The sequence below is a fragment of the Salmo trutta genome, chromosome 5 (assembly GCF_901001165.1).
Source record: "Salmo trutta chromosome 5, fSalTru1.1, whole genome shotgun sequence".
NCBI classification, from domain to species: Eukaryota; Metazoa; Chordata; class Actinopteri; order Salmoniformes; family Salmonidae; genus Salmo; species Salmo trutta.
In genome coordinates, this window is record NC_042961.1 from 62816571 (window position 1) to 62843689 (window position 27119).

Below are 27119 nucleotides of genomic sequence, written 5' to 3' on the forward strand. Positions count from 1 at the left end.
CTCACAGAACGGGACCGCCGAGTGCTGAAGTACGTAAAAACGTGTCTGTTTTCGGTGCCAACGCTCACTACAGAGTTCCAAACTGCCTCTGGAAGCAACGTCAGCACAATAACTGTTTGTCGGGAGCTTCATGAAATGGGTTTCCACGGCCGAGCAGCCGCACACAAGCCTAAGATCACCATGCTCAATGCCAAGCGTCGGCTGGAGTGGTGTAAAACTCACCGCTATTGGACTTTGCAGCAGTGTAAATGCGTTCTCTGGAGTGATGAATTACGCTTCACCTTCTGGCAGACCGACGGACGAATCTGGGTTTAGTGGATGCCAGGAGAACGCTACCTGCCCCAATGTATAGTGCCAACTGTAAAGTTTGGTGGAGGAGGAATAATGATCTGGGGCTGTTTTTCATGGTTCGGGCCCCTTAGTTCCAGTGAAGGGAAATCTTAACGCTACAGCATACAATGACATTGTAGACGCTTCTGTGCATCCAGGTTTGTGGCAAAAGTTTGGGGAAGGCCCTTTCCTGTTTCAGCATGGCAATACCCCCCGTGCACAAAGTGAGTTCCATACAGAAATGGTTTGTTGAGATCGGTGTGGAAGAACTTGACTGGCCTGCACAGAGCCCTGACCTCAACCCCATCGAACACCTTTGGGATGAATTGGGACGCCGACTGCGAGCCAGGCCTAATTGCCCAACATCAGGGCCCGATGTCACTAATGCTCTTGTGGCTGAATGAAAGCAAGTCCCCACAGCAATGTTCCAACATCTAGTGGAAAGCCTGTTATATAAAGGCTGTTATAGCAGCAAAGGGGGGGGGAACAAGCCCATATTAATGCCCATGAGTTTGGAATGAGATGTTTGACGAACAGGCGTCCACATACATTTGATCATGTCGTGTATTTCCATTCACCTCCAGCTGTTTCACTCTCCTCTCCCTTTTCTATATGTTGTTCTGTTTCCTCCCTTCTCTTTCTTTTGGATGCATATTAGGCAGGAAGACGTGTGTGTGTGTGTGTGTGTGTGTGTGTGTGTGTGTGTGTGTGTGTGTGTGTGTGTGTGTGTGTGTGTGTGTCATCAGCAATATACTCCCTCTCTCTTTTTCCATCCTCGCCCTTTCTAGTTTTTACTGCCCCCGTCTCTCCCTCTCTCCTTCTACTTGCTCGCTCTCTCTTCCCAACTCCACCCCCTCTCTTTCTGTCTCATCTCACTCTTTTTTCTCCCCCGGTCTCTCTCTCTGTTATTTTTAACTATAGCTGGGAGGGAGGGAGGGAGGGAGGGAGAGAGGGAGAAAGAGAGAGAGAGAGATGCCTCTCCTATGTGTTTAGACTCCTTCTACGTGAAGTAGAATCTCTACAGTATGAATATCAATTTTGTGGGAATGTATCAAAAGTGGACTAATGGCATGGGGGGGGCTGTACATCCTCTCTATTCTGACCTCCTCTGTAGACAGTAGATAAAACATGATGTATTATGGGTACTAGAACATGAAGACAGACTACATCCTCTCTATTCTGACCTCCTCTGTAGACAGAAGATAAAACATGATGTATTATGGGTACTAGAACATGAAGACAGACTACATCCTCTCTATTCTGACCTCCTCTGTAGACAGTAGATAAAACATGATGTATTATGGGTACTAGAACATGAAGACAGACTACATCCTCTCTATTCTGACCTCCTCTGTAGACAGTAGATAAAACATGATGTATTATGGGTACTAGAACATGAAGACAGACTACATCTTCTCTATTCTGACCTCCTCTGTAGACAGAAGATAAAACATGATGTATTATGGGTACTAGAACATGAAGACAGACTACATCCTCTCTATTCTGACCTCCTCTGTAGACAGTAGATAAAACATGATGTATTATGGGTACTAGAACATGAAGACAGACGACATCCTCTCTATTCTGACCTCCTCTGTAGACAGAAGATAAAACATGATGTATTATGGGTACTAGAACATGAAGACAGACTACATCCTCTCTATTCTGACCTCCTCTGTAGACAGTAGATAAAACATGATGTATTATGGGTACTAGAACATGAAGACAGACGACATCCTCTCTATTCTGACCTCCTCTGTAGACAGAAGATAAAACATGATGTATTATGGGTACTAGAACATGAAGACAGACTACATCCTCTCTATTCTGACCTCCTCTGTAGACAGTAGATAAAACATGATGTATTATGGGTACTAGAACATGAAGACAGACGACATCCTCTCTATTCTGACCTCCTCTGTAGACAGAAGATAAAACATGATGTATTATGGGTACTAGAACATGAAGACAGACTACATCCTCTCTATTCTGACCTCCTCTGTAGACAGTAGATAAAACATGATGTATTATGGGTACTAGAACATGAAGACAGACTACATCCTCTCTATTCTGACCTCCTCTGTAGACAGAAGATAAAACATGATGTATTATGGGTACTAGAACATGAAGACAGACTACATCTTCTCTATTCTGACCTCCTCTGTAGACAGTAGATAAAACATGATGTATTATGGGTACTAGAACATGAAGACAGACTACATCCTCTCTATTCTGACCTCCTCTGTTTTACAGGCTATTTTGTTTGTTTTTGTACATAATGTTGCTGCTACTTTCTTATGACCGAAAAGAGCTTCTGAATATCAAATCAGCGATTTACTTACCTCGAACTGGAACAAGATTTATTTTCTTGAATGAGTTCGACGCAAAAACCAGGCCCAAATCCCCGTCATTTGCGTGAAGAAAATCCGGAGAAAAGGGGGGGGGGGGGGGGGGTCGGGGTGCCTTGTGAGAATTCGTTGGCGTGTGAGTAAACCTCCACTATTATCCGTATTATTAGCCAACGTGCAATCACTGGAAAACAAAATGGATGATCTACGATTAAGACTATCCTACCAACGGGACATTAAAAACTGTAATATCTTATGTTACATCGAGTCGTGGTTGAACGATGACACGGATAATATAGAGCTGGGTGGGTTTTCCTGGCATCGGCAGGACAGAGCAGCTACGTCTGGTAAGACGAGGGGCGGCGGTGTGTGTGTCTCTTAACAGCTGGTGCGCGACGTCTAATATTAAAGAAGTCTCGAGGTATTGCTCGCCTGAGGTAGAGTACCTCATGATAAGCTGTAGATCACACTATCTACCAAGAGAGTCCTCATCTAAATTATTAGTAGCCGTCTATTTTCCACCACTAAGCGATAAAAACTAGATGAGCTGTATAGGGCCATAAGCAAACAAGAAATTGCTCATCCAGAAGCAGCGTTCCTAGTGGATATTTTACCTGCAAACTTCAATCTGTTTGATCTCTCCAGCATGCTAAATGTGCAACCAGTGAAGGAAAAAAACTCTAGATCAATCTTACCTAATTTCCATCAACAAGTTAAATGTGAAACCAGATCAAGAAAGACACTCTAGACCACCTATACTCCACGCACAGAGATGCATACAAAGCTCTCCCTCACCCTCCATTTGGCAAATCTGACCATAATTCTATCCTCCTGATTCCTGCTTACAAGCAAAAAACTATAGCAAGGAAGGAACCAGTGATTCGCTTAATACGGTAGTGGTCAGATGACGCAGATGCTAAGCTACAGGACTGTTTTACTAGCACAGACTGGAATATGTTTCAGGATTTTTTTTTTTCATATAAAAAAAGTATATATATATATATATATATTTAACGAGGCAAGTCGGTTAAGAACAGATTCTTATTTACAATGACAGCGGTGGGCCAATTGTGCGCCAGCCTATGGGACTCCACAATCATTCGATCCAGGGACTGCAGTGACGCCTCTTGCAGTGAGATGCAGTGCCTTAGACCACTGCACCACTCGGGAGGCCAGTGGCATTGAGGAGTAAACCACCTCAGTCACCGGCTTCACCAATAAGTGCATCGACAACGTCGTCCCCACAGTGACCGTACGTACATATCCCAACCAGAAGCCATGGATTACAGGCAACATCCGCATCGAGCTAAAGGTTAGAGCTGCCGCTTTCAAGGAGCGGGACACTAATCTGGACGCTTATAAGAAATCCTGTTATGCCCTCAGACCAACCATCAAACAAGCAAAGCGTCAATACAGGACCAAGATTGAATCCTACTTCACCAGCTCTGACGCTCGTTGGATGTGGCAGTGCTTGCAAACTATTAGGGACAACAAAGGGAAACCCAGCCGCGAACTGCCCTGTGATGCGAGCCTACCAGACGAGCTAAGTGCCTTTTTTATGCTTGCTACGAGGCAAGCAACACTGCAGCATGCATGAGAGCACCAGCTGTTCTGGACAACTGTGTGATCACGCTCTCCGTAGCCAATGTGAGCAAGACCTTTTAAACAGGTCAACAATTCACAAAGCCGTGGGGCCAGACGGATTACCAGGACGTGTACTCAGAGTATGCGCGGACAAACTGGCAAGTGTCTTCACTGACATTTTCAACCTCTCCCTGACCGAGTCTGGAATACCTTTATGTTTCAAGCAGACCACCATAGTCCCTGTGCCCAAGGAAGTGAAGGTAACCTGCCTAAATGATTTCCGCCCAGTAGCACTCACGTCTATAGCCATGAAGTGCTTTGAAAGGCTGGTCATGGCTGACATCAACACCATCATCCCAGAAACCCTAGACCCACTCCAATTTGCATACCGCCACAACAGATCCACAGATGATGCAATCTCTATTGCACTCCACACTGCCCTTTCTCACCTGGACAATAAGAACACCTATGTAAGAATGCTGTTCATTGACTACAGCTCAGTGTTCAACACCATAGAGCCCTCAAAGCTCATCACTAAGCTAAGGACTCTGGGACTAAACACCTCCCTCTGCAACTGGATCCTGGATTTCCTGTCAGACTGCCCCCAGGTGGTGAGGGTAGGCAACAACACATCTGCCATGATCCTCAACACTGGGGCCCCTCAGGGGTGCGTGATCAGTCCCCTCCTGTACTCCCTGTTCACCCACGAATGCGTAGCCAAACACAACTCCAACACCATCATTAAGTTTGCGGACGACACAACAGTGGTAGGCCTGATCACCGACAACGACAAGACCGCCTATAGGGAGGAGGTTGGTGACATGGCAGTGCTCCATCCTGTGACTGTGTGTATTGGGTTAATGTTTTTTTCTTCCTCCTCTCTCGCTCTGTATCTTGTATCTGTCACTTTCTTTTGCTCTCCCTCTCTCTCCCCTCTGTCTCACTCCCTCTTGCTCTCTCTGTCTCTCCTGTATCGCTGTCTCTCTCCCTCACCATCTCTCTCCCCCTTCTCTCTCTCCCACCTTTCTCGTACCTCTCTCGATCTCTCCCCCTCTACCCTCTCTCTCTGTTCTCTTTCTCTCCCCACTCTCTCTCCCCCTCTACCCCCTGCTCTCCCTTTCTCTCTCCCCCCCTCACTCCATCTCACTCTGTCTCTCCTGTATCTTTCGCTCTCTCTCTCCCCCCTCTTTCCCCTCGCTCTCCTTCTCTCCAACATTTCTTGCACGCCTCTCGCTCTCTTCCATCTCTCTGTCTCTCCCCACCTCTCTCTCTCACTCTCTCTTCCCTCTCTCTGTCTCTCCCCACCTCGCTCTCTCCCCTCTCTCTGTCTCTCCCCACCTCGCTCTCTCCCCTCTCTCTGTCTCTCCCCACCTCTCTCTCGTTCTCTCCCCTCTCTCTGTCTCTCCCCACCTCGCTCTCTCCCCTCTCTCTGTCTCTCCCCACCTCGCTCTCTCCCCTCTCTCTGTCTCTCCCCACCTCGCTCTCTCCCCTCTCTCTGTCTCTCCCCACCTCGCTCTCTCCCCTCTCTCTGTCTCTCCCCACCTCTCTCTCGTTCTCTTCCCTCTCTCTGTCTCTCCCCACCTCGCTCTCGTTCTCTCCCCTCTCTCTGTCTCTCCCCACCTCTCTCTCTCACGCTCTCTCCCCTCTCTCTGTCTCTCCCCACCTCTCTCTCGTTCTCTCCTCTCTCTCTGTCTCTCCCTCTCCCCCCCCAGGGCTGGAAAGATGGATTTGAAGACTTCCATAGAAGAGTGTTCTATGGCTCTGAACCTCGTCCTGAACAACAAATTCTCAGAGGCCCTGGACCTCCTCAAACCATGGTACTAACAAGTGTCTGTTTGTTGCCATGACCACTGTGATGTTTAACTCTTTCGTATGGACTCTGTTTTTGTCATGCTCGTGTTTATTCCAGGTGGAAGGACAGTATGTATCATGCTCTGGGCTACAGTTCTATTCTGGTGATGCAGGCTGTGTTTATTCCAGGTGGAAGGACAGTATGTATCATGCTCTGGGCTACAGTTCTATTCTGGTAATGCAGACTGTGTTTATTCCAGGTGGAAGGACAGTATGTATCATGCTCTGGGCTACAGTTCTATTCTGGTAATGCAGACTGTGTTTATTCCAGGTGGAAGGACAGTATGTATCATGCTCTGGGCTACAGTTCTATTCTGGTGATGCAGGCTGCCATGACGTTTGAACACAGAGACATACAGACAGCCATGGCCGTCATCAAAGAGGCCTTAACAACCTGCCAGAGGTACACACACAAACACACACACACACAGACACACACACACACACACACACTCATGTAACTCTTTTACTGTGTGTAGGTTCAGGAAGAGAAACTCTGTGGTGGAGTCTATCTCCAGTCTGGTGACCAAACAGTCTAACGACCATCTCAGAGAAGGTGAGTGTTGAACTGACTACCTCAGACTAGTGTTGAACTGACTACCTCAGACTAGTGTTGAACTGACTACCTCAGACTAGTGTTGAACTGACTACCTCAGACTAGTGTTGAACTGACTACCTCAGACACAGTGTTGAACTGACTACCTCAGTCTAGTGTTGAACTGACTACCTCAGACACAGTGTTGAACTGACTACCTCAGACACAGTGTTGAACTGACTACCTCAGACTGGTGTTGAACTGACTACCTCAGACTGGTGTTGAACTGACTACCTCAGACTGGTGTTGAACTGACTACCTCAGAGAAGGTGAGTGTTGAACTGACTACCTCAGAGAAGGTGAGTGTTGAACTGACTACCTCAGAGAAGGTGAGTGTTGAACTGACTACCTCAGACTAGTGTTGAACTGACTACCTCAGACTAGTGTTGAACTGACTACCTCAGACTGGTGTTGAACTGACTACCTCAGAGAAGGTGAGTGTTGAACTGACTACCTCAGACTAGTGTTGAACTCACTACCTCAGACTAGTGTTGAACTGACTACCTCAGACTAGTGTTGAACCGACTACCTCAGTCTAGTGTTGAACTGACTACCTCAGACTGGTGTTGAACTGACTACCTCAGACTGGTGTTGAACTGACTACCTCAGACTGGTGTTGAACTGACTACCTCAGACTAGTGTTGAACTGACTACCTCGGACTAGTGTTGAACTGACTACCTCGGACTAGTGTTGAACTGACTACCTCAGTCTAGTGTTGAACTGACTACCTCGGACTAGTGTTGAACTGACTACCTCAGTCTAGTGTTGAACTGACTACCTCAGTCTAGTGTTGAACTGACTGCCTCAGACTGGTGTTGAACTGACTACCTCAGTCTAGTGTTGAACTGACTACCTCAGACTGGTGTTGAACTGACTACCTCAGAGAAGGTGAGTGTTGAACTGACTACCTCAGAGAAGGTGAGTGTTGAACTGACTACCTCAGAGAAGGTGAGTGTTGAACTGACTACCTCAGACTAGTGTTGAACTGACTACCTCAGACTAGTGTTGAACTGACTACCTCAGACTGGTGTTGAACTGACTACCTCAGACTGGTGTTGAACTGACTACCTCAGAGAAGGTGAGTGTTGAACTGACTACCTCAGACTAGTGTTGAACTGACTACCTCAGACTAGTGTTGAACCGACTACCTCAGTCTAGTGTTGAACTGACTACCTCAGACTGGTGTTGAACTGACTACCTCAGACTGGTGTTGAACTGACTACCTCAGACTAGTGTTGAACTGACTACCTCGGACTAGTGTTGAACTGACTACCTCGGACTAGTGTTGAACTGACTACCTCAGTCTAGTGTTGAACTGACTACCTCGGACTAGTGTTGAACTGACTACCTCAGTCTAGTGTTGAACTGACTACCTCAGTCTAGTGTTGAACTGACTGCCTCAGACTGGTGTTGAACTGACTACCTCAGTCTAGTGTTGAACTGACTACCTCAGTCTAGTGTTGAACTGACTACCTCAGACTAGTGTTGAACTGACTACCTCAGACTAGTGTTGAACTGACTACCTCAGACACAGTGTTGAACTGACTACCTCAGTCTAGTGTTGAACTGACTACCTCAGACACAGTGTTGAACTGACTACCTCAGACACAGTGTTGAACTGACTACCTCAGACTGGTGTTGAACTGACTACCTCAGACTAGTGTTGAACTGACTACCTCAGACTAGGGTTGAACTGACTACCTCAGACTAGTGTTGAACTGACTACCTCAGTCTAGTGTTGAACTGACTACCTCAGACTAGTGTTGAACTGACTACCTCAGACTAGTGTTGAACTGACTACCTCAGACTAGTGTTGAACTGACTACCTCAGACTAGTGTTGAACTGACTACCTCAGAGAAGGTGAGTGTTGAACTGACTACCTCAGAGAAGGTGAGTGTTGAACTGACTACCTCAGACTAGTGTTGAACTGACTACCTCAGACTAGTGTTGAACCGACTACCTCAGTCTAGTGTTGAACTGACTACCTCAGACTGGTGTTGAACTGACTACCTCAGACTGGTGTTGAACTGACTACCTCAGACTGGTGTTGAACTGACTACCTCGGACTAGTGTTGAACTGACTACCTCGGACTAGTGTTGAACTGACTACCTCAGTCTAGTGTTGAACTGACTACCTCGGACTAGTGTTGAACTGACTACCTCAGTCTAGTGTTGAACTGACTACCTCAGTCTAGTGTTGAACTGACTACCTCAGTCTAGTGTTGAACTGACTGCCTCAGACTGGTGTTGAACTGACTACCTCAGACTGGTGTTGAACTGACTACCTCAGACTGGTGTTGAACTGACTACCTCAGACTGGTGTTGAACTGACTACCTCGGACTAGTGTTAAACTGACTACCTCGGACTAGTGTTGAACTGACTACCTCGGACTAGTGTTGAACTGACTACCTCAGACTAGTGTTGAACTGACTGCCTCAGACTAGTGTTGAACTGACTGCCTCAGACTAGTGTTGAACTGACTACCTCAGACTGGTGTTGAACTGACTACCTCAGACTGGTGTTGAACTGACTACCTCAGACTAGTGTTGAACTGACTGCCTCAGACTAGTGTTGAACTGACTACCTCAGACTGGTGTTGAACTGACTACCTCAGACTGGTGTTGAACTGACTACCTCAGACTGGTGTTGAACTGACTACCTCAGACTAGTGTTGAACTGACTACCTCAGTCTAGTGTTGAACTGACTACCTCAGTCTAGTGTTGAACTGACTACCTCAGTCTAGTGTTGAACTGACTACCTCAGTCTAGTGTTGAACTGACTACCTCAGTCTAGTGTTGAACTGACTACCTCAGTCTAGTGTTGAACTGACTACCTCAGACTAGTGTTGAACTGACTACCTCAGACTAGTGTTGAACTGACTACCTCAGACTAGTGTTGAACTGACTACCTCACTCTAGTGTTGAACTGACTACCTCAGTCTAGTGTTGAACTGACTACCTCAGTCTAGTGTTGAACTGACTACCTCAGACTGGTGTTGAACTGACTACCTCGGACTAGTGTTGAACTGACTACCTCGGACTAGTGTTGAACTGACTACCTCGGACTAGTGTTGAACTGACTACCTCAGACTAGTTTTGTCTCTGAACTTCGTCACTACTTACCATTGATATGGCTGATAGCTGTTGTTTTGAGGAAGGCTTTCTATATGTTTGTCTCACCAACCTTATTTAGATCAGCCACAAACAGGAAGTCTCTCTGGATAGGAGCGTCTGCTGAATGACCAACATGGAATTTGTGTGTTTGTGTGTTTTCACTTTAACGTATCCGTTTATGTGTTCCAGAGGAGATGCATGCAGAGATCTGCTATGCTGAGTGCCTACTGCAGAAAGCCACGCTCACCTTCGTACAGGTAGAATATCCTAACCCTAATCTACCACAGGTAGAATATCCTAACCCTCATCTACATAGGTAAAATATCCTAACCCTAATCTACCACAGGTAGAATATCCTAACCCTAATCTACCACAGGTAGAATATCCTAACCCTAATCTACCACAGGTAAAATATCCTAACCCTAATCTACCACAGGTAGAATATCCTAACCCTAATCTACCACAGGTAAAATATCCTAACCCTAATCTACACAGGTAGAATATCCTAACCCTAATCTTCCACAGGTAGAATATCCTAATCTACCACAGGTAGAATATCCTAACCCTAATCTACCACAGGTAGAATATCCTAACCCTAATCTACCACAGGTATAATATCCTAACCCTAATCTACCACAGGTAAAATATCCTAATCTACCACAGGTAGAATATCCTAACCCTAATCTACCACAGGTAGAATATCCTAACCCTAATCTACCACAGGTAGAATATCCTAACCCTAATCTACCACAGGTAGAATATCCTAACCCTAATCTACACAGGTAGAATATCCTAAACCTAATCTACCACAGGTAGAATATCCTAACCCTAATCTACCACAGGTAGAATATCCTAACCCTAATCTACCACAGGTAGAATATCCTAACCCTAATCTACACAGGTAGAATATCCTAACCCTAATCTACACAGGTAAAATATCCTAATCTACACAGGTAGAATATCCTAACCCTAATCTACCACAGGTAGAATATCCTAACCCTAATCTACCACAGGTAGAATATCCTAACCCTAATCTACCACAGGTAAAATATCCTAACCCTAATCTACCACAGGTAAAATATCCTAACCCTAATCTACACAGGTAGAATATCCTAACCTTAATCTACCACAGGTAGAATATCCTAACCCTAATCTACCACAGGTAGAATATCCTAACCCTAATCTACACAGGTAAAATATCGTAACCCTAATCTACCACAGGTAAAATATCCTAACCCTAATCTACCACAGGTAGAATATCCTAACCCTAATCTACCACAGGTAGAATATCCTAACCCTAATCTACCACAGGTAGAATATCCTAACCCTAATCTACCACAGGTAGAATATCCTAACCCTAATCTACCACAGGTAAAATATCCTAACCCTAATCTACCACAGGTAGAATATCCTAACCCTAATCTACCACAGGTAGAATATCCTAACCCTAATCTACCACAGGTAGAATATCCTAACCCTAATCTACCACAGGTAGAATATCCTAACCCTAATCTACCACAGGTAAAATATCCTAACCCTAATCTACCACAGGTAGAATATCCTAACCCTAATCTACACAGGTAGAATATCCTAACCCTAATCTACCACAGGTAGAATATCCTAACCCTAATCTACCACAGGTAGAATATCCTAACCCTAATCTACCACAGGTAGAATATCCTAACCCTAATCTACCACAGGTAGAATATCCTAACCCTAATCTACCACAGGTAGAATATCCTAACCCTAATCTACCACAGGTAGAATATCCTAACCCTAATCTACCACAGGTAGAATATCCTAACCCTAATCTACCACAGGTAAAATATCCTAACCCTAATCTACCACAGGTAAAATATCCTAACCCTAATCTACCACAGGTAAAATATCCTAACCCTAATCTACCACAGGTAGAATATCCTAACCCTAATCTACCACAGGTAAATATCCTAACCCTAATCTACCACAGGTAGAATATCCTAACCCTAATCTACCACAGGTAAAATATCCTAACCCTAATCTACCACAGGTAAAATATCCTAACCCTAATCTACCACAGGTAAAATATCCTAACCCTAATCTACCACAGGTAGAATATCCTAACCCTAATCTACCACAGGTAGAATATCCTAACCCTAATCTACCACAGGTAGAATATCCTAACCCTAATCTACACAGGTAGAATATCCTAACCCTAATCTACCACAGGTAGAATATCCTAACCCTAATCTACCACAGGTAGAACATCCTAACCCTAATCTACCACAGGTAAAATATCCTAACCCTAATCTACCACAGGTAAAATATCCTAACCCTAATCTACCACAGGTAGAATATCCTAACCCTAATCTACACAGGTAAAATATCGTAACCCTAATCTACCACAGGTAGAATATCCTAACCCTAATCTACCACAGGTAAAATATCCTAACCCTAACCTACCACAGGTAAAATATCCTAACCCTAATCTACCACAGGTAGAATATCCTAACCCTAATCTACCACAGGTAGAATATCCTAACCCTAATCTACCACAGGTAGAATATCCTAACCCTAATCTACCACAGGTAGAATATCCTAACCCTAATCTACCACAGGTAGAATATCCTAACCCTAATCTACCACAGGTAGAATATCCTAACCCTAATCTACCACAGGTAGAATATCCTAACCCTAATCTACACAGGTAGAATATCCTAACCCTAATCTACCACAGGTAGAATATCCTAACCCTAATCTACACAGGTAGAATATCCTAACCCTAATCTACACAGGTAAAATATCCTAACCTAATCTACCACAGGTAGAATATCCTAACCCTAATCTACCACAGGTAGAATATCCTAACCCTAATCTACCACAGGTAAAATATCCTAATCTACCACAGGTAAAATATCCTAACCCTAATCTACCACAGGTAAAATATCTGAACCCTAATACTGTGTTCTTGTCCTAATTCATTCTGACTTGTTGCTCTCTCTCTCTTTCTTTCAACAGGATGAAAACATGATCAGCTTTATCAAAGGAGGGATCAAAATACGCACAAGTTACCAGATTTACAAGTCAGTGTTCGCCAAACCTGCCATAGATCCTAGTTGGAATAACTTGACTTGTTGAATCAGTAGAATAGTTCTAATATGGGTATAACTGGCTGGGAGACTAGTAGATGGGTCTAATATGGGAATAACTGGCTGGGGGCTAGTAGATGGGTATAACTGGCTGGGAGACTAGTAGATGGGTATAATATGGGTATAGTAGATGGGTATAACTGGCTGGGGGACTAGTAGATGGGTCTAATATGGGTATAACTGGCTGGGGGACTAGTAGATGGGTCTAATATGGGTATAACTGGCTGGGAGACTAGTAGATGGGTCTAATATGGGTATAACTGGCTGGGGGACTAGTAGATGGGTCTAATATGGGTATAACTGGCTGGGGGACTAGTAGATCGGTCTAATATGGGTATAACTGGCTGGGGGACTAGTAGATCGGTCTAATATGGGTATAACTGGCTGGGGGACTAGTAGATGGGTCTAATATGGGTATAACTGGCTGGGAGACTAGTAGATGGGTCTAATATGGGAATAACTGGCTGGGGGCTAGTAGATGGGTATAACTGGCTGGGAGACTAGTAGATGGGTATAATATGGGTATAGTAGATGGGTATAACTGGCTGGGGGACTAGTAGATGGGTCTAATATGGGTATAACTGGCTGGGGGACTAGTAGATGGGTCTAATATGGGTATATCTGGCTGGGAGACTAGTAGATGGGTCTAATATGGGTATAACTGGCTGGGGGACTAGTAGATGGGTCTAATATGGGTATAACTGGCTGGGGGACTAGTAGATCGGTCTAATATGGGTATAACTGGCTGGGGGACTAGTAGATCGGTCTAATATGGGTATAACTGGCTGGGGGACTAGTAGATGGGTCTAATGTGGGTATAACTGGCTGGGAGACTAGTAGATGGGTCTAATATGGGTATAACTGGCTGGGAGACTAGTAGATGGGTCTAATATGGGTATAACTGGCTGGGGGACTAGTAGATGGGTCTAATATGGGTATAACTGGCTGGGAGACTAGTAGATGGGTCTAATATGGGTATAACTGGCTGGTAGACTAGTAGATGGGTCTAATATGGGTATAATTGGCTGGGAGACTAGTAGATGGGTATAACTGTCTGGGGGACTAGTAGATGAGTCTAATATGGGTATAACTGGCTGCGGGACTAGTAGATGGGTCTAATATGGGTATAACTGGCTGGGAGACTAGTAGATGGGTCTAATATGGGTATAACTGACTGGGGGACTAGTAGATGGGTCTAATATGGGTATAACTGGCTGGGGGACTAGTAGATGGGTATAACTGGCTGGGAGACTAGTAGATGGGTCTAATATGGGTATAACTGGCTGGGGGACTAGTAGATGAGTATAATATGGGTATAACTGGCTGGGGGACTAGTAGATGGGTCTAATATGGGTATAACTGGCTGGGGGACTATTAGATGGGTCTAATATGGGTATAACTGGCTGGGGGACTAGTAGATGGGTCTAATATGGGTATAACTGGCTGGGGGACTAGTAGATGGGTCTAATATGGGTATAACTGGCTGGGAGACTAGTAGATGGGTCTAATATGGGTATAACTGGCTGGGGGACTAGTAGATGGGTCTAATATGGGTATAACTGGCTGGGGGACTAGTAGATCGGTCTAATATGGGTATAACTGGCTGGGGGACTAGTAGATCGGTCTAATATGGGTATAACTGGCTGGGGGACTAGTAGATGGGTCTAATGTGGGTATAACTGGCTGGGAGACTAGTAGATGGGTCTGATATGGGTATAACTGGCTGGGAGACTAGTAGATGGGTCTAATATGGGTATAACTGGCTGGGGGACTAGTAGATGGGTCTAATATGGGTATAACTGGCTGGGAGACTAGTAGATGGGTCTAATATGGGTATAACTGGCTGGTAGACTAGTAGATGGGTCTAATATGGGTATAATTGGCTGGGAGACTAGTAGATGGGTATAACTGTCTGGGGGACTAGTAGATGAGTCTAATATGGGTATAACTGGCTGCGAGACTAGTAGATGGGTCTAATATGGGTATAACTGACTGGGGGACTAGTAGATGGGTCTAATATGGGTATAACTGGCTGGGGGACTAGTAGATGGGGTAAACTGGCTGGGAGACTAGTAGATGAGTCTAATATGGGTATAACTGGCTGGGGGACTAGTAGATCGGTCTAATATGGGTATAACTGGCTGGGGGACTAGTAGATGGGTCTAATATGGGTATAACTGGCTGGGGGACTCGTAGATGGGTCTAATATGGGTATAACTGGCTGGGGGACTAGTAGATGGGTCTAATATGGGTATAACTGGCTGGGGGACTAGTAGATGGGTCTAATATGGGTATAACTGGCTGGTAGACTAGTAGATGGGTCTAAAATTGGTATAATTGGCTGGGAGACTAGTAGATGGGTATAACTGTCTGGGGGACTAGTAGATGGGTCTAATATGGGTATAACTGGCTGGGGGACTAGTAGATGGGTCTAATATGGGTATAACTGGCTGGGAGACTAGTAGATGGGTCTAATATGGGTATAACTGGCTGGGGGACTAGTAGATGGGTCTAATATGGGTATAACTGGCTGGGAGACCAGTAGATGGGTCTAATATGGGTATAACTGGCTGGGGGACTAGTAGATGGGTCTAATATGGGTATAACTGGCTGGGGGACTAGTAGATGGGTCTAATATGGGTATAACTGGCTGGGGGACTAGTAGATGGGTCTAATATGGGTATAACTGGCTGGGGGACTAGTAGATGGGTCTGATATGGGTATAACTGGCTGGTGGACTAGTAGATGGGTCTAATATGGGTATAACTGGCTGGGGGACTAGTAGATGGGTCTAATATGGGTATAACTGGCTGGTAGACTAGTAGATGGGTATAACCGGCTGGGGGACTAGTAGATGGGTATAACTAGCTGGGAGACTAGTAGATGGGTCTAATATGGGTATAACTGGCTGGGGGACTAGTAGATGGGTATAACTAGCTGGGAGACTAGTAGATGGGTCTAATATGGGTATAACTGGCTGGGGGACTAGTAGATGGGTCTAATATGGGTATAACTGGCTGGGAGACTAGTAGATGGGTATAACTAGCTGGGAGACTAGTAGATGGGTCTAATATGGGTATAGTAGATGGGTATAACTGGCTGGGGGACTAGTAGATGGGTCTAATATGGGTATAACTGGCTGGGGGACTAGTAGATGGGTATAACTAGCTGGGAGACTAGTAGATGGGTCTAATATGGGTATAACTGGCTGGGGGACTAGTAGATGGGTCTAATATGGGTATAACTGGCTGGGAGACTAGTAGATGGGTCTAATATGGGTATAACTGGCTGGGGGACTAGTAGATGGGTATAACTGGCTGGGGGACTAGTAGATGGGTTTGATATGGGTATAACTGGCTGGGGGACTAGTAGATGGGTATAACTGGCTGGGGGACTAGTAGATGGGTCTAATATGGGGATAACTGGCTGGGGGACTAGTAGATGGGTCTAATATGGGTATAACTGGCTGGGGGACTCGTAGATGGGTCTAATATGGGGATAACTGGCTGGGGGACTAGTAGATGGGTCTAATATGGGTATAACTGGCTGGGGGACTAGTAGATGGGTCTAATATGGGTATAACTGGCTGGGGGACTAGTAGATGGGTATAACTGGCTGGGGGACTAGTAGATGGGTCTAATATGGGTATAACTGGCTGGGGGACTAGTAGATGGGTCTAATATGGGTATAACTGGCTGGGGGACTAGTAGATGGGTCTAATATGGGTATAACTGGCTGGGGGACTAGTAGATGGGTATAACTGGCTGGGGGACTAGTAGATGGGTCTAATATGGATATAACTGGCTGGGGGACTAGTAGATGGGTCTAATATGGGTATAACTGGCTGGGGGACTAGTAGATCGGTCTAATATGGGTATAACTGGCTGGGGGACTAGTAGATGGGTCTACTATGGGTATAACTGGCTGGGGGACTAGTAGATGGGTCTAATATAGGTATAACTGGCTGGGGGACTAGTAGATGGGTCTAATATGGGTATAACTGGCTGGGGGACTAGTAGATCGGTCTAATATGGGTATAACTTGCTGGGGGACTAGTAGATCGGTCTAATATGGGTATAACTGGCTGGGGGACTAGTAGATGGGTCTAATATGGGTATAACTGGCTGGGAGACTAGTAGATGGGTCTAATATGGGTATAACTGGCTGGGAGACTAGTAGATGGGTCTAATATGGGTATAACTGGCTGGGGGACTAGTAGATGGGTCTAATATGGGTATAACTGGCTGGGAGACTAGTAGATGGGTCTAATATGGGTATAACTGGCTGGTAGACTAGTAGATGGGTCTAATATGGGTATAATTGGCTGGGAGACTAGTAGATGGGTATAACTGTCTGGGGGACTAGTAGATGGGTCTAATATGGGTATAACTGGCTGGGGGACTAGTAGATGGGTCTAATATGGGTATAACTGGCTGGGAGACTAGTAGATGGGTCTAATATGGGTATAACTGGCTGGGGGACTAGTAGATGGGTCTAATATGGGTATAACTGGCTGGGGGACTAGTAGATGGGTATAATTGGCTGGGAGAGTAGTAGATGGGTATAGCCGGCTGGGGGACTAGTAGATGGGTATAACTGGCTGGGAGACTAGTAGATGGGTCTAATATGGGTATAACTGGCTGGGGGACTAGTAGATGGGTATAACTGGCTGGGAGACTAGTAGATGGGTCTAATATGGGTATAACTGGCTGGGGGACTAGTAGATGGGTCTAATATGGGTATAACTGGCTGGGAGACCAGTAGATGGGTCTAATATGGGTATAACTGGCTGGGAGACTAGTAGATTGGTCTAATATGGGTATAACTGCCTGGGGGACTAGTAGATGGGTCTAATATGGGTATAACTGCCTGGGGGACTAGTAGATGGGTCTAATGTGGGTATAACTGGCTGGGGGACTAGTAGATGGGTCTAATATGGGTATAACTGGCTGGGGGACTAGTAGATGGGTCTAATATGGGGATAACTGGCTGGGGGACTAGTAGATGGGTCTAATATGGGTATAACTGGCTGGGGGACTAGTAGATGGGTCTAATATGGGTATAACTGGCTGGGGGACTAGTAGATTGGGTATAACTGGCTGGGGGACTAGTAGATGGGTCTAATATGGGTATAACTGGCTGGGGGACTAGTAGATGGGTCTAATATGGGTATAACTGGCTGGGAGACTAGTAGATGGGTATAACTGGCTGGGGGACTAGTAGATCGGTCTAATATGGGTATAACTGGCTGGGGGACTAGTAGATGGGTCTAATATGGGTATAACTGGCTGGGAGACTAGTAGATGGGTCTAATATGGGTATAACTGGCTGGGAGACTAGTAGATGGGTCTAATATGGGTATAACTGGCTGGGGGACTAGTAGATGGGTCTAATATGGGTATAACTGGCTGGGAGACTAGTAGATGGGTCTAATATGGGTATAACTGGCTGGTAGACTAGTAGATGGGTCTAAAATTTGTATAATTGGCTGGGAGACTAGTAGATGGGTGTAACTGTCTGGGGGACTAGTAGATGGGTCTAATGTGGGTATAACTGGCTGGGGGACTAGTAGATGGGTCTAATATGGGTATAACTGGCTGGGAGACTAGTAGATGGGTCTAATGTGGGTATAACTGGCTGGGGGACTAGTAGATGGGTATAACTGGCTGGGAGACTAGTAGATGGGTCTAATATGGGTATAACTGGCTGGGGGACTAGTAGATGGGTCTAATATGGGTATAACTGGCTGGGGGACTAGTAGATGGGTCTAATATGGGTATAACTGGCTGGGGGACTCGTAGATGGGTCTAATATGGGTATAACTGGCTGGGAGACTAGTAGATGGGTCTAATATGGGTATAACTGCCTGGGGGACTAGTATATGGGTCTAATATGGGTATAACTGCCTGGGGGACTAGTAGATGGGTCTAATATGGGTATAACTGGCTGGGAGACCAGTAGATGGGTCTAATATGGGTATAACTGGCTGGGGGACTAGTAGATGGGTCTAATATGGGTATAACTGGCTGGGGACTAGTAGATGGGTCTAATATGGGTATAACTGGCTGGGAGACCAGTAGATGGGTCTAATATGGGTATAACTGGCTGGGGGACTAGTAGATGGGTCTAATATGGGTATAACTGGCTGGGAGACTAGTAGATGGGTCTAATATGGGTATAACTGGCTGGGGGACTAGTAGATGGGTCTAATATGGGTATAACTGGCTGGGAGACTAGTAGATGGGTCTAATATGGGTATAACTGGCTGGGGGACTAGTAGATGGGTCTAATATGGGTATAACTGGCTGGGGGACTAGTAGATGGGTATAACTGGCTGGGGGACTAGTAGATGGGTATAACTGGCTGGGGGACTAGTAGATGGGTCTAATATGGGTATAACTGGCTGGGGGACTAGTAGATGAGTCTAATATGGGTATAACTGGCTGGGGGACTAGTAGATGGGTCTAATATGGGTATAACTGGCTGGGAGACTAGTAGATGGGTCTAATATGGGTATAACTGGCTGGGGGACTAGTAGATGGGTCTAATATGGGTATAACTGGCTGGGAGACTAGTAGATTGGTCTAATATGGGTATAACTGGCTGGGGGACTAGTAGATGGGTCTAATATGGGTATAACTGGCTGGGGTACTAGTAGATGGGTCTAATATGGGTATAACTGGCTGGGGGACTAGTAGATGGGTATAACTAGCTGGGAGACTCGTAGATGGGTCTAATATGGGTATAACTGGCTGGGGGACTAGTAGATGGGTCTAATATGGGTATAACTGGCTGGGAGACTAGTAGATGGGTCTAATATGGGTATAACTGGCTGGGGGACTAGTAAATGGGTATAACTGGCTGGAGGACAGTACTAATGACATAACATCCTGTGCTGTCTTCCTGTAGGGAATGTCAGAATATTCTGAATGTGACTCAGGACCATAGCAGTGAATCATTCAGGCAGTTCGAAGGAGGAGTGAGACTGGGTATCGGATCCTTCAACCTGGTAAGATGGGAGGGTGTGTGAGAGGGTGTATAAATAAATACAGCTTGGTTTTACCACGTTCTCTCTCTCTCTCTCAGATGCTGTCCCTCCTTCCTCAGAGAATCCTCAGGTTGCTGGAAGTTATCGGTTTCTCTGGCAACAGAGTGAGTTCAATGGCTCAGCAGTGAGCTGCTGTGAATGCTTATAATGAATGCTTGTGTGGGGGGGGGGGGGGGCTTGTGGGCGTTAAGTAGCCTAGTGGTTAGAGCGATGGACTAGTAACCGAAAGGTTGCAAGATCGAATCCCCGAGCCGACAAGGTAAAAAATATCTGTCATTCTGCCCCTGAACAAGGCAGTTAACCCACTGTCCCTAGGCTGTCATTGTAAATAAGAATTTGTTCTTAACCGACTTGCCTAGTTAAATAAAGGTTAAATGTTTTTTTTAAATAAAAAATAACAGGTAAGAGCTGTTATAAGGAGCTATGAACTGTTATGAGGTGTTATTGTGTCTTGTAGGACTTTGGTCTGTCTCAGCTGAGAGAAGGAGCAGCAAGCCACGGTCTCAGAGCTGTCCTCAGTGTGTTAACGTTGCTGCTGTACCATACCTACGTTACACTCATACTGGGTAGGGACACACACACACACACACACACACTGGTTAATAGTTGTGTAAAGGTTGTGTGATGGTTGAATGACGATTGTTGTGTGTTCCAGGTTTCGGAGAAGGTCAGTAATTTTGTGATATTTGTTTGGTGGTTGTGGTTATTTGTGATGGTTGTATTCTGGTTCTATCATGGTTATATGGTGGTTGTATGGTGGTTGTAACATGGTTGTGTGGTGGTTGTAACATGGTTGTGTGGTGGTTGTAACATGGTTGTATGGTGGTTGTAACATGCTTGTATGGTGGTTGTAACATGGTTATATGATGGTTGTAACATTATATGGTGGTTGTAACATTATATGGTGGTTGTAACATGGCTGTATGGTGGTTGTATTCTGGTTGTATGGTGGTTGTAACATGGTTGTATGATGGTTAACGTTATATGGTGGTTGTAACATGGTTGTAACATGGTTATATGGTGGTTGTAACATGGCTGTATGGTGGTTGTATTCTGGTTGTAACATGGTTATATGGTGGTTGTATTCTGGTTGTAACATGGTTGTATGGTGGTTGTATGGTGGTTGTAACATGGTTGTATGGTGGTTGTATGGTGGTTCTAACATGGTTATATGGTGGTTGTAACATGGTTGTATGGTGGTTGTAACATGGTTATATGGTGGTTGTAACATGGTTATATGGTGGTTGTATTCTGGTTGTAACATGGTTATATGGTGGTTGTAACATGGTTGTATGGTGGTTGTATTCTGGTTGTATGGTGGTTGTATTCTGGTTGTATGGTGGTTGTATTCTGGTTAAATGGTGGTTGTAACATGGTTGTATGATGGTTAACGTTATATGGTGGTTGTAACGTGGTTGTAACATGGTTATATGGTGGTTGTATTCTGGTTCTATCATGGCTGTATGGTGGTTGTATTCTGGTTGTAACATGGTTATATGGTGGTTGTATTCTGGTTGTAGGGTGGTTGTAACATGGTTATATGGTGGTTGTAACATGGTTGTATTCTGGTTGTATGGTGGTTGTAACATGGTTGTATGATGGTTAACGTTATATGGTGGTTGTATTCTGGTTGTATGGTGGTTGTAACATGGTTGTATGGTGGTTGTAACGTGGTTGTGATGTGGTTGTATGGTGGTTGTAACGTGGTTGTGATGTGGTTGTATGGTGGTTGTAACGTGGTTGTATTCCGGTTGTATGGTGGTTGTGTTATGGTAACCTTGTCACAGCATTGTTTGACGATGGTTAGTTGGTGGTTGTGTTATGTTGTTGTGGTTGTATGATGGATGTGGTTGTGTTATGGTTGTATGGTGTGTTTCAGGTACCGAAGAAGGGTTACATTGTCACAGCATTGGTTGTGTGATGGTTGTGTGCTGGTTGTGTTATGGTTACCTTGTCACAGCATTGGTTGTGTGATGGTTGTGTGCTGGTTGTGTTATGGTTACCTTGTCACAGCATTGGTTGTGTGATGGTTGTGTGCTGGTTGTGTTATGGTTACCTTGTCACAGCATTGGTTGTGTGATGGTTGTGTGCTGGTTGTTCCAGGTACTGGAGAAGGAAACCTTGTAGAGGCAGAAGCCTTACTGGGACCTTACCTCGAGAAGTTCCCTAATGTAAGTATATCACTCACACACACACACACACACACACACCTTGTATGGTAGAGTACTAATGGGAGTGTTTCTCTCCTAGGGTTCTATCATTCTGTTCTATTCTGCTCGGATTGCTGTGCTCAGAGGAAACTTCGAGAAGGTGTGTGAAACATCAAATAAAACCTTAACAAATGTTTTTTAATGTGCATTCCGTACAAACGTTATGTACATAGAAGTTACTAACATCACATTTCATACAAACGTTATGTACAGCACCAGTCAATAGTGTGGACACACCTACTCATTCCAGGGTTTTTCTTTATTTGTACTATTTTCTACATTGTAGAATAATAGTGAAGACATCAAAACTATGAAATAACACATATGGAATCATGTAGTAACCAAACAAGTGTTTTATATATATATATATATATATATATATATATATATATATATATATACAGCTTTGCACACTCCATCACTCTCCTTCTTGGTCAAATAGCCCTTACACAGCCTGGAGGTGTGTTGGGTCATTGTCCTGTTGAAAAACAAATGATAGTCCCACTAAGCCCAAACCAGATGGGATGGCGTATCGCTGCAGAATGCTGTGGTAGCCATGATGGTTAAGTGTGCCTTGAATTATAAATAAATCACAGACAGTGTCACCAGCAAAGCACCATCACACCTCCTCCTCCATGCTTCACGGTGGGAACAACACATGCAGAGATCATCCGTTCACCTATTCTGCATCTCACAAAGACACGGCGGTTGAAACCAAAAATCTCAAATTTTAACTCATCAGTCCAAGGGACAGATTTCCACCGGTCTAATGTCCATTGCTCGTGTTTCTTGGCCCAAGCAAGTCTTTTCTTCTTATTGGTGTCCTTTAGTAGTGGTTTCTTTGCAGCAATTTGACCACGAAGGCCTGAATCACCCAGTCTCCTCTGAATAGTTGATGTTGAGATGTGTCTGTTACTTGAACTCGGTGAAGAATTTATTTGGGCTGCATGAGGTGCAATGATGAATGAACTTATCCTCTGCAGCAGAGGTAACTCTGGGTCGTCCATTCCTGTGGCGGTCCTCATGAGAGTCAGTTTCATCATAGCGCTTGATGGTTTTTACGACTGCACTTGAAAAAACTTTCAACATTTTAGAAATTTTCCCGATTGAATGACCTTCATATCTTAAAGTAATGATGGACTGTCATTTCTCTTTGCTTATTTGAGCTGTTCTTGCCAAAATATGGACTTGGTCTTTTACCAAATAGGGCTATCTTCTGTATACCACCCTACCTTGTCACAACACAACTGATTGGCTTAAACATATTAGGAAGGATATTTGAACAAGGCACACCTGTTAAATGAAATGCATTCCAGGTGACTACCTCATGAAGCTGGTTGATAGAATGCCAAGAGTGTGCAAAGCTGTCATCAAGGTAAAGGGTGGCTACTTTGAAGAATCTAAAATATAAAATAGATTTTCATTTGTTTAACACTTTTTTTGGATACTACATGATTCCATATGTGTTATTTCATAGTTTTTATGTCTTCACTATTATTCTACAATGTAGAAAATAGTAAAAAATAAAGAAAAACCCTTGAATGAGTAGGTGTGTCCAAACTTTTGACTGGTACTGTATATAGAACCTACTATCATCACATTCCATACAAATGTTATGTACACAGTCATTTCTACCATCACTACAGGAAATAAGACCTCTGTCTCTTTCTAACTCTCTCTCTCGCCTCTCTCTCCCCTCTCTCTCTCCCATCTCTCTCCCCTCTCTCTCCCCCCCCTCTCTCTCCCCTCTCTCTCCCCTCTCCCCTCTCTCTCTCTCCCCTAAGGCCCAGTTAAAGTTTGAGGAGTGTATCTTAGCCCAGTCTCAGTGGAGACAGATTCACCACCTGTGTTACTGGGAATTGATGTGGAGTCACTCCTTCACTCAGGACTGGCTGCAGGCATACAGATACGCTGACCTGCTCTGTAAGGAGAGTCGCTGGTCCAAGGTAGGTAGACACACATGTAGGGAGAGACACATGTAGAGAGAGGGAGGGAGAGACACATGTAGAGAGAGGGACACACCCTGGAGAGGGACACCCTGGAGAGGGACACACCCTGGCCCCTGACCCCCCTGTGTGTCTCTATAGGCCATCTACGTCTACCAGAAGGCTGCTATCCTCTCTATGTTGCCTGAAGAGGAGATCAAGAAGACTGGTGAGAACGTGGTCGAGTTGTTCAGGTGAGCTTACAACTGTTCACAACTGTTCGCATTCACAACTGCTCATTGACAGCTCATTGTAGGTCATAAAACATTCATAACTGCTCGTTGACAGCTCACTGTAGGTCATAAAACATTCATAACTGTTCGTTGACAGCTCACTGTAGGCCATAAAACATTCATAACTGCTCGTTGACAGCTCATTGTAGGTCATAAAACATTCATAACTGCTCATTGACAGCTCACTGTAGGTCATAAAACATTCATAACTGCTCGTTGACAGCTCATTGTAGATCATAAAAGATTCATAACTGCTCATTGACAGCTCATTGTAGGTCATAAAACATTCATAACTGCTCGTTGACAGCTCACTGTAGGTCATAAAACATTCATAACTGCTCATTGACAGCTCATTGTAGGTCATAAAACATTCATAACTGCTCGTTGACAGCTCACTGTAGGTCATAAAACATTCATAACTGTTCGTTGACAGCTCATTGTAGGTCATAAAACATTCATAACTGCTCATTGACAGCTCATTGTAGGTCATAAAACATTCATAACTGCTCATTGACAGCTCATTGTAGGTCATAAAACATTCATAACTGCTCATTGACAGCTCATTGTAGGTCATAAAACATTCATAACTGCTCATTGACAGCTCATTGTAGGTCATAAAACATTCATAACTGCTCATTGACAGCTCACTGTAGGTCATAAAACATTCATAACTGCTCATTGACAGCTCACTGTAGGTCATAAAACATTCATAACTGCTCGTTGACAGCTCACTGTAGGTCATAAAACATTCATAACTGCTCATTGAAAGCTCATTGTAGGTCATAAAACATTCATAACTTCTCATTGACAGCTCATTGTAGGTCATAAAACATTCATAACTGCTCATTGACAGCTCATTGTAGGTCATAAAACATTCATAGCAGCTCGCTGGCCGGGCATACATTGCCATTCTAGCTATGAATATGCATACGGGTCTAGCTATGAATATGTAGTCCGTCTGTCTTATCTGTGTGTGTGTGTGTGGTGTGTGGTGCGTGGTGTGTGTGTAGGCAGGTAGAGGGGCTGAAGCAGAGACTAGCAGGGAAGTCCATACCTACTGAGAAGTTTGCAGTGAGGAAATCAAGAAGATATAACGCAGCCAGCAACCCTGTTAAACTGGTGGTTCCAGCACTGGTGAGACACACACACACACACACACTTAATAACTTTTTTCCATTCTGATGCTTCTCCCCGCCTCTCTCCCTCTCTCTCCATGTGTGTGTGTGTGTGTGTGTGTGTGTGTGTGTAGGAGATGATGTATGTATGGAATGGTTTCACCATCGTAGGAAAGAGAGCAGACACCACAGAGAGTCTCCTCATCACCATAGAGAAGACAGAGGAGGAGCTACGCAACGATCCCAGTAAACACACACACACACACACACACACACACACACACGACCCCAGTAAACACACACACACACACATTCACAACTCATCTTTAAAACTTCATCAGGATAGATGGGTCCCTCGTGGGACGGTTGAGCTAACGTAGGCTAATGTGATTAGCATGAGGTTGTCAGTAACAAGAAAATTTCCCAGGACAGAGACATATCTGATATTGGCAGAAAGCTTAAATTCTTGTTAATCTAACTGCACTGTTCAAATAACAGTAGCTATTACAGTGAAACAATACCATGCTATTGTTTGAGGAGCGTGCACATTTTTGAACATGGAAAGTTATTAATAAACCAATTAGGTACATTTGTGCAGTCTTGATACAACATTTTGAACAGAAATACAATGGTTCATTGGATCAGTCTAAAACTTTGCACATACACTGCTGCCATCTAGTGGCCAAAATCTAAATTGCGCTTGGGCTGGAATAATGCATAATGGCCTTTCTCTTGCATTTCAAAGATGGTGGTATGAAAAAAATACAAAAGAACGGTTGTTTTTTCTTTGTATTATCTTTTACCAGATCTATTGTGTTATATTCTACTACATTCCTTTCACATTTCCACAAACTTCAAAGTGTTTCCTTTCAAATGGTACCAAGAATATGCATATCCTTGCTTCAGGCAGTTAGATTTGGGTTTCTCATTCTAGGCGAAAATAGATAGAGATCAAGTAATGAGATCTCCTCTGGTGGGTGTAGCATGGAGGTGGTTTGGTTGTTAGCCGAGCATGGAGGTGGTTTGGTTGTTAGCCGAGCATGGAGGTGGTTTGGTTGTTAGCCGAGCATGGAGGTGGTTTGGTTGTTAGCCGAGCATGGAGGTGGTTTGGTTGTTAGCCGAGCATGGAGGTGGTTTGGTTGTTAGCCGAGCATGGAGGTGGTTGGTTGTTAGCCGAGCATGGAGGTGGTTTGGTTGTTAGCCGAGCATGGAGGTGGTTTGGTTGTTAGCCGAGCATGGAGGTGGTTTGGTTGTTAGCCGAGCATGGAGGTGGTTTGGTTGTTAGCCGAGCATGGAGGTGGTTTGGTTGTTAGCCGAGCATGCAAGCGAGAGCTCTCTTCCCCTAATTGGCTGTTGCGCGATAGTAGTCGCTGTGTCTTTGTCTCTTCCTTTCATTGAAATTGAATATCACTCTTTGACCTCTCTCTCTCTCTCCTCTCTCTCGCCATCTCCTCTCCGTGCCCCTCCTCTCTCTCCTTGCCTCTCTCTATGCCCATCTCGTCTCTGCTCTCTCCTCTCTCTCTTCTCTAATCTCTCTCTCTCTCTCCATCCCGCTCTCTCTTGCCTCTCTCTCTT

The 27119-nt window shown here is 44.7% G+C and overlaps 1 protein-coding gene across 1 annotated transcript in view; it reads left to right on the top strand.

The window, feature by feature from the left end:
- ttc39b (tetratricopeptide repeat domain 39B) overlaps positions 1-27119 on the top strand; it is a gene marked incomplete in the record, with an annotated part of 55591 nt that overhangs the window by 26930 nt on the left and 1542 nt on the right. Inside the window, 16 exon segments of the mRNA XM_029754668.1 lie at positions 5975-6079; positions 6172-6226; positions 6440-6516; positions 6593-6669; positions 10015-10082; positions 12823-12887; positions 19863-19962; positions 20040-20105; positions 20459-20567; positions 20657-20668; positions 22105-22172; positions 22252-22311; positions 23996-24157; positions 24299-24390; positions 25440-25563; positions 25679-25790. Coding sequence (XP_029610528.1) covers positions 5975-6079; positions 6172-6226; positions 6440-6516; positions 6593-6669; positions 10015-10082; positions 12823-12887; positions 19863-19962; positions 20040-20105; positions 20459-20567; positions 20657-20668; positions 22105-22172; positions 22252-22311; positions 23996-24157; positions 24299-24390; positions 25440-25563; positions 25679-25790 — 1352 coding nt within the window.